This window comes from Eptatretus burgeri, chromosome 1, assembly GCF_056783735.1.
Source record: "Eptatretus burgeri isolate ZD-2024b chromosome 1, Ebu_testis_v1, whole genome shotgun sequence".
NCBI lineage: Eukaryota > Metazoa > Chordata > Myxini > Myxiniformes > Myxinidae > Eptatretus > Eptatretus burgeri.
In genome coordinates this window covers 133,916,895-133,936,149 of record NC_140961.1, presented here as the reverse complement: position 1 = coordinate 133,936,149, position 19,255 = coordinate 133,916,895, and the positions used below count along the sequence as shown (strand labels likewise).

The 19,255-nt window shown below is 45.3% G+C and overlaps 1 protein-coding gene across 2 annotated transcripts in view; it reads right to left on the bottom strand.

Annotated features, from left to right (window-relative positions):
• The window catches only part of LOC147035472 (DNA topoisomerase 3-alpha-like), a 41,162-nt gene extending 27,541 nt beyond the window's left edge, over window positions 1–13,621 (bottom strand). Inside the window, exons 1-4 of one of the 2 annotated variants that reach the window (XM_085899225.1) lie at window positions 13,264–13,621; window positions 10,131–10,495; window positions 6,529–6,588; window positions 3,515–3,588 (exon numbers count right to left, since the gene is read on the bottom strand). In XM_085899225.1, coding sequence (XP_085755351.1) covers window positions 3,515–3,573 — 59 coding nt within the window. In that variant the 5' untranslated portion in view covers window positions 3,574–3,588; window positions 6,529–6,588; window positions 10,131–10,495; window positions 13,264–13,621. The remainder of the gene's footprint in view (window positions 1–3,514; window positions 3,589–6,528; window positions 6,589–10,130; window positions 10,496–13,263) is intronic. The other variant, XM_085899217.1, reaches the window with a different exon arrangement.
• Window positions 13,622–19,255: the final 5,634 nt, after the last annotated feature.

Here is a 19,255-nt window from a genome sequence, read left to right as displayed (position 1 = left end):
CGAAACCATGAACCAGCCACCCTAAGTCAATGACTTCTTGCAAAGTCAAGGAACTTGGTGCTATTCTGGTTCATAGTTCCTGACCCATGGGGACCAACACACATCTGATAACCGTCCCTATCAGTTCCAGTCGATGCATTGAAATCCCCCAAGACTAGAAGTGTATCTCGTCTGGGGCACTGATCAACCACAGACTCGAGCGTGGCGTAGAATGTGTCCTTCACGGTGAGATCACTCGCCTCAGTCGGAGCATAAACAGAGACCAGGGAAATGACACCCAAGGAGTGACAAATCCTTAGTCTCATAATACACTCGTTGACCGGTGTTACTTCAATTATCATTGGAGTCAGCTTATTGGACACAGCTACAGCAACTCCTTGGGTATGGTAACCATCAGAGTGACCAGACCAATAGTAGGTGTAACCACCCACCATGATCTCGCCGCAATCCGGTCTCCGAACCTCAGAGAGAGCTGCAATACCGATGTCCAAACGCTTGAGCTCAGATGATAACAGAGACAGGTGATCATCTTCTCTTCGGGATAGGACATTCCAGGCACCCACCCGAAGGGACCGCCTCAGGTTAACCCAAGGAGACCGCTGCTCTCTGGTGGACGACACCTCAGCACCACTCCGACACACTCTCCCGAAATCTGACCCAGGAATGTTACCCCGTGGTTTCCCTCCTATCATCAAAGATTGGGGGTCCCGAAGGCTTTGCCCAAATCCCATCATCCGGTAAGCTGCTCTGCGAAGGGAAGCTGCACAGGAGGTACTCCCACGGAGTGGATTTTCAGATTTCTTTACGTTCTTGTGTTTTGTGGAATGAAGGGTTTTACGGTGGCTGGAGTGCAAATCCTGCCACCAACCTCCTAATAAGAAACAACCCAACTGCAGGACATCCATAGACACAGTTGGGCACTAGATATGGATGACTGTTGGCTCACAAGGAGCTCCTCTGCCCTTTGACAGGTTTTGTTTTTAATCCTGCTGGGTGTCCATATCCAAACACCCTCCTCGCCAGAAAACTTGGTGGGGGAGACGACGGTTTAGTCACCGACAACCCGACCATGGAACAGGTTAGTACAGGTTTCCATGGTACCTGGAGCAAGTCATGGATCTAACCTGGCCTGACCTGACTGAGGTCCCCCCATCAACATCTGACCACCCACAGACCCCCAACATTGTTGGTATTTTTTGTTTAAATAAAAAGCCTGGCCCACAGACACGATTGCCAACCATCTGCACGGGAAGAAGAATATTATGGATGGGTTATAATGTGGGGAGGGTGGTTTGCTTGGTTTCTTGCATAATTATTACCACATATTTTTTGATCGGCAACTGCGAGTGACTAATGATATATCTCTTGTTTAGTTTTAAGTCTCACAATTCATTTAGTCATGCACACGATTCAAGTGTAATGTCCAGTATGTGTGTGTAAGATTAAAGTGTAAATATCGAGTCAATCAGCGAGGCTGGTTCACGGTCAGTTAAAATGAATCTAAAAAAGAAGAAAAGAAATTTCAACACAAGGACGATGATGCCAGGATGTTTAAAATTATGCAAATTAAACTCAACGTCTCTCTTCATAAGATAATACAGAATATGTTCCTTCAAGCTTAAACTCTGAGCACTTAAAACGGCAACTATTTCTGGGATTAAGACGCGCTTTGCGGACCACGCAACATCGAAGCAAAACAAACGGGTCATTTTCAATAAAATAACATGACATTCGCGGCGAAAGAGTTCATGAACCTTTTGGGATTGTTTACTGGATATTTTTTTTATTTATTTGAAAGCGTTTTTGATGAAACTAATTTTGTGCCTTAGTGTTCTTAAACTTAAAAAAAATTTCCCTTATGAATCTCTAGCCCCAGTGAACATAACCCACTTTTTCCCATTACACCAATGCCTGGACACAGTTTTACAGACCATATCCCCCGCGAACGTCGGGGTTTTATGGTACAAGACAAAGTGAGAGCGTAAGAGAAAGTAAGAACGTAAGAGCTTTTGGGTCTCATTATCTGGCACGACCTTTCCTGGGAAAGCCACACACATCTCCAAGCTGACCTCCAAAGCCAGTCGCCGACTGGGCATCCTACGTCGTGCAAAGTCCTTCCTTGGAACACCTGAGCTTCCAACCACTTACAAAGCTTTCATCCACAGTCTGATAGAGTACTGCTCCCCCCTCTCTGGAGTCGTGCTTCTGCCTCACACCAAGCCTGACTTAGGCCTAAGTCACATTTGCTCTACGGCGAGAATACGGTAGCCGTACGCCCTCTGAATTGACAGAAAATTGCGGCGGCCGCAGGGTTTCTGCGGTGGCCTCAGGGTGGCCCTACGCCGTTTGGCTATATTTTACAGGCCGTAGGGGTCACCGTGAAATTATAACTTTTTTTCATTTCTACGTTCGTTGTAGCAATTCGACAAGCCGAAAAAAAAAAACTGGTAAAAAAAAAAGAAAAGAAAAAAAAAAGGAACCCACTCGTTACCGTCCGTCTGGCCGCACGTTCGGCTTAGGGTCCCCCTGCGGTCGCCTTGCGGGCACTTGCGTCTGCCTTGAAAATTCTATGGCCGCCGCAGGAACGCCCTAAGGTCACCGTGCTACATCAAATCAAAGACCGTACGGCACCCCCACGTTTTCGGTCTCCACAATTTATAAATACGCCGTGCGGCTCCCCGAAAAATAAAAACATACAGTATGTGACTGCTACATTGTGTGACCGTGGAAATACTGCGGCAGCCGTATAATTGCTAGTGGCCGAAGATTTTGGAGACCCCACGGCCGCCGTGTCAAATGTGACTTAGGCCTTAACACTGTAGAAACCAAGTCTTTTAGGATCATTGGTATCTCCCACAATGAAGCTAAGTCTTTGGGTCTCTCACTCTCACCGGAGGCAGGTCGGTGGTCTTTCTGTCTTGTACCGTCTCTGTTCCGGCCTTGACCCCCCTGCTTTCTCTGTGATCTGTTCCCCCCCCCTCCCATATTTCCTCAGGGCGCTCAAGATCCACCAAAAAAACCCTTCTGGTGAAACTGCCAAAATGAAGAACCACTACTTACCTTCACTCTTTCATTCCTCTTTCATTCCTCCAGCCTCTGGAACAAACTCCCACACTCTCTTCAATCCCACTCTTCCAGGTCTTCAAAACAGCTGTTCACCACCATCTCAAATCTTTTCCCATCCAAAATCTTCACCTTGACTACCCCCTGTTCATCCACCCCAAACCCACCTCCTTCAAATTCCCTGTTTTCCTTCCTGAGAGCCCCTGTAGTACCATCTTGTTTACGCTGTGTACCCCAACCCATCCCTCTCCCGTCCACAGATATCATATTGTCTTTGTTCCCCACTATTTTGTGCTTCCCTCTCCCGCTCCTTGTCTCCTCCATTGTTATACGTCTGTGTATCAGCTCTTACATGAGCCTCGACTTGATATACAAAAAAAAAAGAAAAAAGAGAAAAAGAGAAAGTGAGAGTGCGAGGGGACAATGCAAGGATGCGAAAAAGTCATTTTACCATTTGCTGTGTGATGCCTTGAATTCAAAGTTGAAAAGATGACCAGAAACAGACGTCATGATGATCGTGAAATTCTGGTGAACACATAATGAACCGAGTTATTGAGTGATAATGAAAACCACGTTTTATTCAACAAACCTGAAACCTGCTCTGCTGCTCTTGCACATCATTTCTCTGCCCTTTTCACCCTATCATTTGAAATCCACACAATCTTCCATCTGCTTAGAAATCCACTAACATCACTGCATTACATAAAAAAGTGCAAAAACAGATCCCCTCCCAACAGACTGATCAGCTCACTTACAATAATCAGTAGTCATGGAATCCATCATCACAGTTGATATTAAATCCTTCCTTTTCTCCAACATCACAGCTCACCAATTTGGTTTCAGACCAGGTCAATCCACCTTGGACATGTTGCCTCGACTCACCCAATAATGGATGGAGGCCCTCAATGTCAGGCCTGAGATCAGGGACGTTAAGATACTGTATATCTCGTGCTTTCGATACAGTCTAGCATCCTCCCTTACTCTCCAAACTGTCTGCCTATGGCATCCAATGCCAAATAAACACATGGCTTGCTGAATACCTCTTCTTCAGTCACCTCTCCCTGTGAAGGCTGGAGTGCTCCAAAGCAGTGTTCTAAGCCCTATCCTATTCCTAATTTGCATCAACCTCTTAAGAAAATCCTCTATCTATTTGCTGATGACACCACCCTCTTTCTGCTATGACATCCCTCATCCTTCAGATAAGCAAGCAGCAGACTCTTCCCTTTCTGCAGACCTTGACAAAATCACAAACTGGTAAAACATTTGGAATATGCGTTTCAATGCTGACAAATCCCACACTCACGACATACATGACACGTTGAAGGTCACAAAAACACAGGTTGGTAGGAATCGAAAGCGGGTTTTTTTTTTTTTTTTTACCTTTTGCGTGCTGCAGTCGCAGATTTGCGACGAGATTAAAAAAAAAGCAACCTTTTTTTTAATTCATTTTGATTATTCATCTAACTTGACACCCAAGTTGTGGTTTTTTTGCAAATACTACTAGAAATTCACAGCCCTATTAAAAAATAAATAAAGCAACAGGGAACCATGCGGCCATAAACAATGCAACACGCAAAGGGTTAACCAAGCGTGGTAAAAACACTAATCGATATGTTGACTAATCAGTCATGACAAGGAGGTTCCAAGTCAACCAACATACATACATACAGAACATTTCTCAAACAAAGAACATTTCTCAGTTTTATTTACTTTTTTCGTTTCCAGTTGTCGCCTGTGACGCACGACGTCACTTTTATTGCAAATAGCGTCCCCACAATAAAGAGCAGTGTTGCCTGGTTTATAGAGACCAGGTGATGATAAATGGTCATGAATGCTGTATGATGATCTTGACAATAAAAGTTTGAGACATGTTCGTTAATTTACAAGCATCAAACTGAATCATAATATCCCATTTCATCCATTTTTTATTTATTTATTACCGTTTGAATTTGGAACGGGAATTTGTGGACACCCTGGATACGTATGAAAATAATCCGAATCGAATCCTAGCATTCAAAATACTCGAAAGCACCGATAAATATCACAGTAAGAAGTCGAAGAGCGAATTGGAAAGCAAATTGGCCTACCCATTGATTCGGGGTGATTACAAATGGTAGATGAGAGGAAATGACAATGAGTACAGATGAGGATTGAAGGAATTGGTCAGTTGGGTAAAGCTCATGACGTCACACAGCCAACAGAGTCAGATTAGAGTGGTCCCTTGCATATCGGATAGCGATTGCTACAGATCTGTCATTGTGTGTGAATCGAAGCGAGTGGCATGGAAGCTAAACATTGGGTTTTTGAAATTGTTTGTACTTTCCCTCCAATTCAGGTTTTAACGATACTAAAACGGGTCCATGGGTTTGAAGAAAGAAAACGGGTCAAACCCGCAAAATACAGGTCACTTGCCATGCATGTCACCATTTCTCTCTGAAATAACCATCTGGCAAACCCTCCCATCTATTTTCTTAACAACCCTCTTGAGAAAGTTCAGTGACTCAAACTCTTGTGCCTCGGTCTTTCTTGGGAAAAACCACATTCCAAAGTTGGCCTCCAAAGGCAGCCGCCGACAAGGCATCTTCCATTGAACAAAGTCCATCCTTGGCACACCTGAACTCCTATCTACCAAAAGGCTTCCATCTGCAGCTTCATGTATTATCACTCTCCTCTCTGGGCTGGCTCCCCTGCCTCACAACTTGCTCAGCTTGACGCCATGGAAACCAAGGCCTTTAAGATCATTGGAATCTCCCACGCTGAAGCCAAGTTTGTGGGCCTAACATTTTCCCATCGCAAACAGGTCGGTGGTCTCTGTCTTCAAGCGCCTCCATTATGGTCTTGCACCCTCTGCGCTTTCAGTGTTCTGCCTATTTCTGCAGGGCTTACACGATGCACCCATCAACCCCCTTCTGGTAAAACTACCTAAATCCAGGATCACTGCTCACCTCCACTCATCCGTTCCTCTTTTTCCACACTTGTGGAACCAATGTCCACATTCTCTTCAATCTCATCCTTCCCTCTAGGTCTTCAAGACAGCTGTTCACCACCATCACAGGTCATCCCCCATCCAAAACCATGACCTTTTCTACACCTGTTATCCATACACAAGCCCATCTCTTTCAACATCTCCAGTTTTTTCTTCCTTGGTTTGCTTCTGTATTATTCTTGGCTGCACCGTGCATCCTCCCCTACCTCTCATTCTTCCCCACATCCCTTATTTCTCCAAGTCTCCCATAATTTTGTTGCTCATCCCTGCTGTTGGTGCATTTCCCCCCTCTCTTTCCACTGTTCCTTTTGTTTTGTTACGTCCTGATCCATTCTTTGTTCGAGCACTTCTCTGTAATTAGAGTAAGGTTATTGGGCTTGAGGGGTGGGGTGCAGGGACCCAGATCACACCTGTTATTGCAAACATTATATTTTTCCACTATTATAAAATTACCCTCACCTGTTTGAATCAACACTCACCTGCCCAAGCAAGTTGTGTTCGTATTCATATATTTTGTTAAATCTCGATTGCCCCTCCCGCTGAAAAAGAACAATTTTGACATCATCAGAGGTTCAAACTTGACATGGACTTGATAAAATAAAAGACAGAGGTATGTGGATAGACTAACAACTTTTGAGGGAGTACAGTGTATGATTACAATGTTGATTAGCAATGTTTTTGATCTAATGCTTCCTGCTTTATCAAAAGGGATGAAAGCCAAGATGGCGACAGAGGAGAGAACAAGCAAATCAAGATGGTGGTAAACGAGATAACGAGGAGGGTGGAACCAGTGAGTTTATACAAAATTGTTGGTGAAGGGAAACACAAAAGCTGTTCACATTTACACACGATTGGCTGCAACAGTGTGTTGATTATTGCCCATCAAGAACATCCACACTTGACCTGTTCCAAACATTTCAATGACGAATGTGAGAGTGTGCAGAATAAATGACAAGCTCAAGAGCAGCCACATCAATCAACAAACGATTTTAAAATCTCGTTTGGATTTGAATGAACAAGTGAGCGGTACTGTTTTGCAGTGTTGAGTCTATTATTCAGGAGAAGTTGAATCCAGATTTCCTTCGGATACAAAAACAAAAAACAAAATTGAGGCTCATTGAACAGCGGGGAGACTTGAGAGTAAAAAAGGTAAGAACCTGGGAGGAGAACAGCAGCAGCTGGACAGACACACACAGACACAAAGACACACACACACACACACACACACCCACGCACACACACACACACACACACACACACACACACACACACACACACACACACACACACACACACACACACACACACACAGAGACAGAGAGACAGAGAGACAGAGAGACAGAGAGACAGAGAGACAGAGAGACAGAGAGACAGAGAGACAGACAGACAGAGACAGAGAGACAGAGACAGAGAGAGAGACAGAGAGAGAGACAGAGAGAGAGAGAGAGACAGAGAGAGAGAGAGACAGAGACACAGAGAGACAGAGACACAGAGACACAGAGACACAGAGACACAGAGACACAGAGACACAGAGACACAGAGACACAGAGACACAGAGACACAGAGACACAGAGACACAGAGACACAGAGACACAGAGACACAGAGACACAGAGACACAGAGACACAGAGACACAGAGACACAGAGACACAGAGACACAGAGACACAGAGACACAGAGAGACAGAGAGACAGAGAGACAGAGAGACAGAGAGACAGAGAGACAGAGACACAGAGAGACAGAGAGACAGAGAGACAGAGAGACAGAGACACAGAGAGACAGAGAGACAGAGAGACAGAGAGAGAGAGAGAGAGAGAGAGAGAGAGAGAGAGAGAGAGAGAGAGAGAGAGAGAGAGAGAGAGAGAGAGAGAGAGAGAGAGAGAGAGAGAGAGAGAGAGAGAGATAGAGAGAGAGAGAGAGAGAGAGAGAGAGAGAGAAAGAAACAGTGAACGTGCAAGTAGGGTGGTTCGGTCCATCCATTTGTGCATGTTGCATCATTTGCTGGTGGGACAAATGGGTGCACAGAGCCACTGTTGCAGTGTCCCATGTAGGTTAGAGCAGGAGGTTGGAATTTGGGCAGGGTGCCAGCAACAGCTTGCTTACTCTTCGCGAAGAACACCATGGGATCTTTAGCATCCACCAACTAATGCCGGCAGATGGGACGGCCAGTTTAACGTCCATTCAGTGACGTCACACACATTGATGAATCACCCTGCCCGTGAAACACCAGGATGACAGTTTACAGCTGGGTCAGGCATTAAACACAGGGCAGACAGCTTAGAGGCAAGTGGAGTACCTCCAGCATATCAACTAGCTCCTATGGCCTCTAGCCCTAGACAGTTGGCCGAGGTAGGGTTAATGGGGAAGGAAAACACCATGGGTATGGAACGAGGGATTAAGACTACATGGTGACAAATTGCCTGCTCGAAGCCCTGGAATGATGAATGGGATTGAGCAGCTTCAGGAAAGCAGATCCACGAGTGCAGAACAAATGAGGAATAAAGAGTGGGAGATGCGCAGTGAGCCTGGATATTTGTAATTTAACTACGAGGGGGTCACTGGAAAAATGAGTGTGTCCTGTACGAGCTGTGGGGAGAATGAAAGATTTGAGAGAGTAGATAGAAGACACGTCCTTTACAATATTCCTCAAACCCTCATTCTACTCACAACTGAACCCACTCGCCTCGCACACTCACACAACAGGAACCCACTCGCACACTCACACAACAGGAACCCACTTGCACAATCACACACCAGGAACCGCCTCGCACACTCACACAACAGGAACCCACTCGCACACACACACACACACACACACACACACACACACACACACACACACACACACACACACACACACACACACACACACACACACACACACACACAACAGGAACCCACTCGCACAAGAGGAACCGCCTCGCACACTCACACAACAGGAACCGCCTCGCACACTCACACAACAGGAAGCCACTCGCACAACAGGAACCCACTCGCACACTCACATAACAGGAACACACTTGCACACTCACTTCATAGAAACTCACTCGAACACTCACTTCATAGGAACCCACCCGAACACTCACTTCATAGAAACCCACCCGAACACTCATTTCATAGGAACCCACCCGAACACTCACTTCATAGGAACCCACCCGAACACTCATTTCATAGAAAGCCACCCGAACACTCACTTCATATAAACCCACCCAAACACTCACTTCATCGGAACCCACCCGAACACTCACTTCATAGGAACCCACCCGAACACTCACTTCATAGGAACCCACCCGAACACTCACTTCATAGGAACCCACCCGAACACTCACTTCATAGGAACCCACCCGAACACTCACTTCATAGGAACCCACCCGAACACTCACTTCATAGGAACCCACCCGAACACTCACTTCATAGGAACCCACCCGAACACTCACTTCATAGGAACCCACCCAAACACTCACTTCATAGGAACCCACCAGAATACTCACTTCATACAAACCCACTCGAACACTCAATTCATAGGAACCCACTCGAACACTCACTTCAGAGGAACCCACCCGAACACTCACTTCATATGAACCCACTCGAACACTCACTTCATGGGAACCCACCCGAACACTCATTTCATAGGAACCCACCCGAACACACTTCATAGAAACCCACCCGAACACTCACACAACAGGAACCCACTCGCACACTCACACAACAGGAACCCACTCGCACACACACACACACAACAGGAACCCACTCGCACACTCACACAACAGGAACCCACTCGCACACTCACTTCATACGAACCCACTCGAACACTCAATTCATAGAAACCCCTCCGAACACTCACTTCATAGAAACCCACCCGAACACACTTCATGGAAACCCACCCGAACACACTTCATAGAAACCCACCCGAACACTCACACAACAGGAACCCACTTGCACACTCACACAACAGGAACCCACTCGCACAATCACACAACAGAAACCGCCTCGCACACTCACACAACAGAAACCGCCTCGCACACTCACACAACAGAAACCGCCTCGCACACTCACACAACAGAAACCGCCTCGCACACTCACACAACAGGAACACCGTGACCAGTCTTTGCCATAAAGGCCTGCAGCTCTTTCAATGTTGCCATTGGCCTCTTGCTGGCCTCTCTGACCATTCTTCTTATTGCTTGGTCATCTAGTTTGGAGGGACGGCCTGATCTAGGCAGGGTCTTGGTAGTACCATACGTCTTATACTTCTTCATGATTGGCTGGGCTGTGCTCCAAGGGATATGCAAGGACTTTGAAACATGATATTTATCATAATATTTCAAAGGCACATGTCCCTTGATCTGTTCCAGGTTTACACAACTTTCTCCCAGAGGTCTTTTGAAAGCTCCTTGGTGTTCATGGTTGAGTCTTTACTGTGAAATGCATTCGCCAGCAGAGGAAACCTACAGGAAGAAATAGCTGATTTTATTCAGCAATAATCAGAATCATGACAATTTAACACAGGTGGAGGCCAATTAACTTGGTGTGTGATTTTGAAGGCAATTGGTTAGACCTCAGATAATTTACAATTGCTATTAGAAGAGGGGGTGGAGATTTATCCAACCAAGACGTTCTCGTTTTGTATTTTTATTTAATTCTCTGAAATTTGTAGAATTTGTTTTACACTTGGAAGTTGTGGGTTATGGTGTGTAAATAAAGGTGAAAAAGTCTCATTTAATGCAATTTCATTCCAGGTTACAAGTCAACAAAAGGTGAAAAATTTGAAAAGGGGGTGTACACTTTATATAGGTACTGAATATAGGAACCCACTCGCACACTCACTTCATAAAAACCCACTCGAACACTCATTTCATAGAAACTCACCCGAACACTCACTTCCTAGAAATACAATCGAACACTCACTCCATCGGAACCCACCCAAACACACTTCTTAGAAACACACCCGAACACTCACTTCATAGAAACCCACCCGAACACACTTCATAGAAACCCACCCGAACACTCACTTCATAGAAACCCACCCGAACACTAACTTCATAGAAACCCACCCGAACACTCATTTCATAGAAACCCACCCGAACACTCACTTCATATAAACCCACCTGAACACTCACTTCATAGAAACCCACCCGAACACTCACTTCATAGAAACCCACCCGAACACTCATTTCATAGAAACCCACTCGAACACTCACTTCATAGAAACCCACCCGAACACTCACTTCATAGAAACCCACCCGGACACACTTCTTAGAAACCCACCCGAACACTCATTTCATAGAAACACACTCGAACACTCACTTCATAGAAACCCACCCGAACACTCACTTCATATAAACCCACCCGAACACTCACTTCATATAAACCCACCCGAACACTCACTTCATAGAAACCCACCCGAACACTCACTTCATATAAACCCACCCGAACACTCACTTCATAGAAACCCACCCGAACACTCACTTCATATAAACCCACCCGAACACTCACTTCATAGAAACCCACCCGAACACTCACTTCATAGAAACCCACCCGAACACTAACTTCATAGAAACCCACCCGAACACTCACTTCATATAAACCCACCCGAACACTCACTTCATAGAAACCCACCCGAACACTCACTTCATAGAAACCCACCCGAACACTCACTTCATAGAAACCCACCCGAACACTAACTTCATAGAAACCCACCCGAACACTAACTTCATAGAAACCCACCCGAACACTCAGTTCATAGAAAGCCACCCGAACACTAACTTCATAGAAACCCACCCGAACACTCACTTCATAGAAACCCACCCGAACACTCACTTCATATAAACCCACCCGAACACTCACTTCATAGAAACCCACCCGAACACTCACTTCATAGAAACCCACCCGAACACTCACTTCATATAAACCCACCCGAACACTCACTTCATAGAAACCCACCCGAACACTAACTTCATAGAAACCCACCCGAACACTCACTTCATATAAACCCACCCGAACACTCACTTCATAGAAACCCACCCGAACACTCACTTCATAGAAACCCACCCGAACACTCACTTCATAGAAACCCACCCGAACACTAACTTCATAGAAACCCACCCGAACACTCACTTCATAGAAACCCACCCGAACACTCACTTCATAGAAACCCACCTGAACACTCACTTCATAGAAACCCACCCGAACACTAACTTCATAGAAACCCACCCGAACACTCATTTCATAGAAACCCACCCGAACACTCACTTCATATAAACCCACCTGAACACTCACTTCATAGAAACCCACCCGAACACTCACTTCATAGAAACCCACCCGAACACTCATTTCATAGAAACCCACCCGAACACTAACTTCATAGAAACCCACCCGAACACTCACTTCATAGAAACCCACCCGAACACTAACTTCTTAGAAACCCACCCGAACACTCACTTCATAGAAACACACTCGAACACTCACTTCATAGAAACCCACCCGAACACTCACTTCATAGAAACCCAACCGAACACTCACTTCATAGAAACCCACCCGAACACTCACTTCATAGAAACCCACCCGAACACTCACTTCATAGAAACCCACCCGAACACTCACTTCATAGAAACCCACCCGAACACACTTCTTAGAAACCCACCCGAACACTCACTTCATATAAACCCACCCGAACACTCACTTCATAGAAACCCACCCGAACACTAACTTCATAGAAACCCACCCGAACACTCACTTCATAGAAACCCACCCGAACACACTTCATAGAAACCCACCCGAACACTCACTTCATAGAAACCCACCCGAACACTAACTTCATAGAAACCCACCCGAACACTCATTTCATAGAAACCCACACTCGAACACTCACTTCATAGAAACCCACCTGAACACTCACTTCATAGAAACCCACCCGAACACTCACTTCATAGAAACCCACCCGAACACTCATTTCATAGAAACCCACCCGAACACTCACTTCATAGAAACCCACCCGAACACTCACTTCATAGAAACCCACCCGAACACACTTCTTAGAAACCCACCCGAACACTCATTTCATAGAAACACACTCGAACACTCACTTCATAGAAACCCACCCGAACACTCACTTCATAGAAACCCAACCGAACACTCACTTCATAGAAACCCACCCGAACACTCACTTCATAGAAACCCACCCGAACACACCATATAAACCCACTCGCACACTCACCCTCCGGAACGTTCCTCTTGACATAATATCCGCGATATGTTTCGCTGCGTCGTTTTTCTCAGCCACACAGAGCACTCTCCTGGCTCGGGCGGACATAGCTCGGGCGGACATGGTACGGGCGGGAAAGGTGTGCAGGAGCCGGGAGAGTTCACTCAGCATTGATGTCGACGCGGGAACGGGAGAGGTGCACAACTCAAGGTAACGTGTTTACCCGGAAAACGGCGCGGACACGACAAACGGTCCCACGCGGTTCCACAAGGTCCCCATCGCTCGTTCGCTTCATGAGATCACCTGTCATGGAAGGGACGAGGGAGCGCGACGAAGGTTACCGTAAACCAACAACAACAACAACAACAACAAAAAAAATGATTATAAACTTGGGAGTCACGAGCTGAGAAGGAGGGAAGTTCCACCCCAACTGGTGATCCTACTGCTATACACCTCTGTCTTTGAAAATACAGGTGAGGCTGGGAGAAGAAAAAGCGGGAGAATGGAAAGGATCGGCGTGTGCGAGGGAGCGAAACAATCGAGGGGTGCGGGCTGGGAGGAGAGATAGTGGCTCCGGTCAGGGAGGGTGGGAAAGGTCTGGGGAAAGGGGTTTCCTTACCACCTTCTCAGGTAGGGGAATCTTGTAAATTTTAACCTTAACTTTGTGCATTCGAAGACACTCTTTCATGTAAAATTAAATCAGAATGTTTATGTTTTCCTGATGAATTTACACCCGAAGGTCGACAGAAACTTTGTCACATGAAAATCGAGCAAAAACTTCCATGAGAGGTATATTCGTTTGCAAAAGCGTTATTTTCACGGTTATTGGGGGAATAACAGGGTTTTCAAAGCTATCCCATCATGTCGTGCGCGCCGCCATGTTGGTTTTATTCACTTCCCTAGCAACGACATCATCAGTAGCTCGACAATCTATCATGTTCATCTCGTTATTCTGACTCGCTGCAACGGAAGGTTTCGCCTCGTTTACCTTTTCCCGTTTGTTTGGCTTGCCAACCAAAATGGCGCACACGCATTGCATCATGGGTACTGAAACCTCCTCAATAAGAGCGGGAAGTTGTTCACGAATTTACAAAAACGCGACAGACTACCGCCTAAAACAGGAGATTAAGCAACTATGTAAATTATAGTCGTGTCTTCAGAACCGTGAGGATCTATATTCCATACAAGATGCGTCACGATCGAAAATAAGTCGTTAGGAGAGAGGGGCACCGACTACTTGGGGAGGTAGCGTGCAAACTCCTCAGATATCTACACCAATGACCAGCCGATTGGTAGCCCCAGCCCCAGAGACGAAAACCTTTTATGCGCTCACAACCTTCCACTTACCTAGTTACCAAAGACAATTGGTGTGTTCAGTTACCAAGCAAGCCATTTCTTCTCCAGTGTTTCGTATGGAGTGCTTCAGCCACTTGGCGAGCGCTCCACAAGAAACTTGGTCACTGAACACACCCCTGGTCTCTGAGGAAAATTAAAGTCATCCAACAGGTTTTTTTTGTCTGCCCAGAGTGCAGACTGATCCTCATACTACAAGGTTGCAAAAATTGTAAAGATGATAAATACAATTCCTACTCAGTCGTCGGTACTCACCATTTATTATACTAGTACGTGGCCGTACGTGCAAAAAGAAAAAAAAAATTTCAAACCGCAAGCCAGAAACAACCACACAGGCCAACGTATTTTGCCTTCGTGCTCGCGTGCCCGTACGTGCGTGGCCCGGAAGTTCGCATATCGCAGTTACGATTATTCGCAATTTAGTTTTAATGGCCAATTATTCAATTGGCGCCAACGTACTTTGCCTTTTCACAATGTCGTACAAGGAAAAACACAAAGAGAAGAGAAGAGAAAAAAAAACAAAAGAAAAAACGTAAGTGCAAAAAACAAAACAAAAAACTTTAAAAGAACCACACAGGCCGTTCCTTCGCTCTCGTAAACGACGACTGGATTGGGGCATTGTGTTTATCTATAAATGCGCATAAGAAATCGAGAAATTATTAGAATACACGAAGTCATCACTTTCCGGAAGCCCGTACGTTGTAACCCGTAATGGGGACCGCGGCTGAGGTTCTCTTCCCCATCGGCCATGCCCACACAGCAACGTGTCTTGTCATTGGTTGGTAAATAAATGGCCATAACTTGAGAAGCACTTGTCCGATTAATATCAAACCTTGAAAAGGCACATCCACAGGGCCCCAGCAATATACCTGGCAAGTTTCAATTAGATCGGACAAGTGGTTGGCGAGAAACAGCGGTCACACACACACACACACACACACACACACACACACACACACACACACACACACACACACACACACACACACACACACACACACACACACACACACACACACACACACTGATGGAATTATAGATAGATGTACTGAAGAACAGTTGGAACTGGAGAACTGCACTCGGTAGAGCCCGGACCTCCGACAGGCTGAACAGTTAGGGTTTGTGTTCGGATGGTCAAGAGGTATGCATGCTCGCTTTAAGCCGTCCAGCCTGGGTTTGAATCCTGACCCAGCTATAAACTCTCAATCTGGTGTTTCACAGACAGCGTGATTCATCAATCTGTGTGCCATCCCTCGGATCGACATTAGACGGATTCCCCGTCTGCCAACATGAGTGAACGTTAAAGATCCCACAGTGTCCGTCGCAAAGAGTAGGTGAGCTAAAGGGGCACCATCGCCAAATTCCTGCCCGAACTAGTCAAACGTCAGGCCTGGCCAGCCAGTTCATGAAAACTCAAGGCACGCTTCCCCTGGCCGACCCCACAAGAAAACGTTGGTTAATAGTGGACGTTAAAGAAGAAGGGCTAGATCTGATGGGCTTGATCTGCATCCGGACCTGAACCAAAATCTAATTGGCTTGTCCTCGTCACCTACCCAACTCATCCACCAAGTTTTGTCATAACTCGTCCACAACTTGTTGAAGTATCGTTTTTGGTCCAATCTCAGTTATGAAGAATCACTGAGGAATTAAAAAAAGAATAATTTATCTTATTCGGATCTTCACCAAAATCAAATCGATCAGTCCTCGTCACACACCCAAACATGTCCACCGCGTTTCATCCGAATCAGTCCAAAACTTTTTGACATATCCTGCTCACAGAGACACACACACAAACAAGATCAAAGACATCATGCAGAGTACGATACTTGTGAAATACCTAAAACAAATTTGACCATAAAAATAGTTGGTCGTTGAATTCAGTGACCTGATGTGCAAATCCTCTTCAAATTTCAAACCAATTGGATGAAAATTGAAGAATCTATAAATCCCACTGAAGTTGTTGACTTTCAGCCTATTTTGAACTTTTGGCCTATGTTGACCTGAAAAATAAATGGTGATTGAATTCAGTGACCTGATATGCAAACCTTGTTAAAATTTCAAGTCGATCGGATGAAAATTGAGAATTCTAGAAATCCCACTGAATTTGTTCAACTTTGGCCTATGTTGACCTTTTGACCTCAAAATCAATAGGCTTATTACTTATGACAAACTCTACCATTTCGTGGTTTCATGAAGATCAGTTTAAAATTGTGACCTGTAGGCGATTAACATAAAAAAACAGACAATCACAGATCTTCAGTGGTGTATAGTACTTGCAAATCTTCGATTCAATACCAACCAATATAGTACTTGTAAAATCTTGCAATATAGTACTTGCAATATAGCAAATCACCAACCAATATAGTACTTGCAATATAGCAAATCACCAACCAACATAGTACTTGCAATATAGCAAATCACCAACCAATATAGTACTTGCAATATAGCAAATCACCAACCAATATAGTACTTGCAATATAGCAAATCACCAACCAATATAGTACTTGCAAATCTTCGATTCCGCAAGTACCAAATAGCCAGACAAACACGGGTGAAAACAACCTCCGTCCACCTTCAGTGGTGGAGGTAATAGACGTTCCCAGGTAAAAATTCTGCTGCAACCTCATAAGAAAACCTCCACTCGGGAATCACGATATGAAACAAACGGCGAGCAGTATTGAGAAAACTAAATAACTCACGAAAAGTCCCTGATAATACTGTATGTCCGAGACCTCAGAGACAAACCCCTTCGGGAAGACGTGCAATGTCGGTTAGTAAAAGAAGTACACTTCTGGCAAGCACAAGTATGGTGAAAAATTCAAGTGATAAAGTAGAATCCGCAAGCAGATTGTGTAAGAGACGTCCCAGGAAAAGTAATGCTTCGCTGGGTATAACTCCAATTTGGTGGGAACTAGAATTGAACTCCCCGTAAGACCGTGAGTCCTTCCGTCCTCTTCGCACCATCCTTTACATTGTTTGAAGTGACTTCATTCGCTCTCGATGAAGATCGGCCGAGAAATAAAATAAATCGCCTTTTCATCTTCCGAAACCAAGCCAAAGAGTGGAAAAAGCACCTCAAAAGAAAAACGACGATTGGGGAGTAAAAACGCTTAATGCATGCTTCACGGTAAAAGTCACACTGTTGTCATGGCGCAGCAGATGACCGGAGACACTAAAAGGTAAACCAGCTTTGTGCTCACAGCGAACCTGACCAAGACACACAAGTCGGCCTTCATCACTAACGGAACCGCGGTACCAACAGGAAATTGACCATCACCGGGTACGGGGTGCCACGCACCCAATGCTGCAACCCAGTTTACCTAAATAAGGATTGAGCACAGCCAAATAACCATTGCGTGGTCTTTTATGGGCCTAATGGCCACCTTGTGTCCAAGTTCCTTGTGTAAACAACCCTGCTCAGGTAATCTACCCTGGCATTGTCCTTCCCCTTAATCCGCTCTGTCATAAACCGATAGTTTTTGAGAAACGTGGTCCATCTCATGATCCTATCGTTGAGAAACTTTGTTTTACTGACAAATCACAAGTCATTGCTGTACGGGAACAAGGCAAATTCAGTCCCACAAAGACACAGCACAAATCTCTTAATACTCCCCACAAGCCCTTTTTTCCCCCATGGTGGAGGAGTAGTTCTCATGATTCATCAGATTTTTGCTCACAAAACTCACAGGGAAAAGTCTTCCCTCGTGTCGCTGCAATAGAACAGCTCCAATACCAATATCAGTTGTTGGTCCTGAGTGCAAATGGCTTACTCAGGTTCTGTAGCCTCAAAATGGGCTTGCTGATTAGTTGCTCAAGGGCCATGCAGCCCTTCTCTTAAACATCCCCTCATACCACTTTATCGAGTCAACTCCTCATTGTCAAATCCGTAAGTGACACAGCGATTGCCAGATACACATATCTAGTGATGTGATACAGTAATTGCCCCCACCATCTCAGATCATCCCCAATCCAAAACCATGATCTTTTCTGCCGTTGTTAACCCCACCTCAGTCCCTCACCCCCCCCCTCCTTCCCAATTTCCAGTTTTCCCTCATTGGAGTTTCCATCTTGTCCTTTCCTGCCCCTCATCCATCCCCACTTGTTTGTCAAGTCTCCCTCTATCTTGGCCTTCAACTCTGATGTCTGTCTCTCTCTGTCTCGTTCTCTCATCCTGTTACATCCTGATCATTTCAGTGTACTAGCTCTTCCACTAGCCACGACTATGTATAAAATAAAAAATAAAAAATATTGCAAGTGTGCCAAATTTGGTGTTTTTAACACAAAATGCTGTTGTTTCAATAAAAGAGCCAGTTCCGGGAGTATTATACCGTGCCAACTTGGTACCCTTTTGGATATTGATGCAACATTTTGCAGGTATATGTGACCTTATTACAGGTAAGTGCAACCGTGATCCCAGGGTGTTCTTCGTGAAGAGTATATGCACACATAATGCACAGTTGGTCATTCAGTCAGCTTCGCATAGTGTGGACTGCACGATCATTCATGTAACAATATAAATATTGAATGTTGTGCAATACAGGATTGTAAAATAGAGCAAAATATTTTCTACTCTTTTTAGGTCACCTCAAAGGAGATGACCTAATAAAATCAGTCTCGATGTCCGTCCGTCCATACGTACGTACGTCCCCAT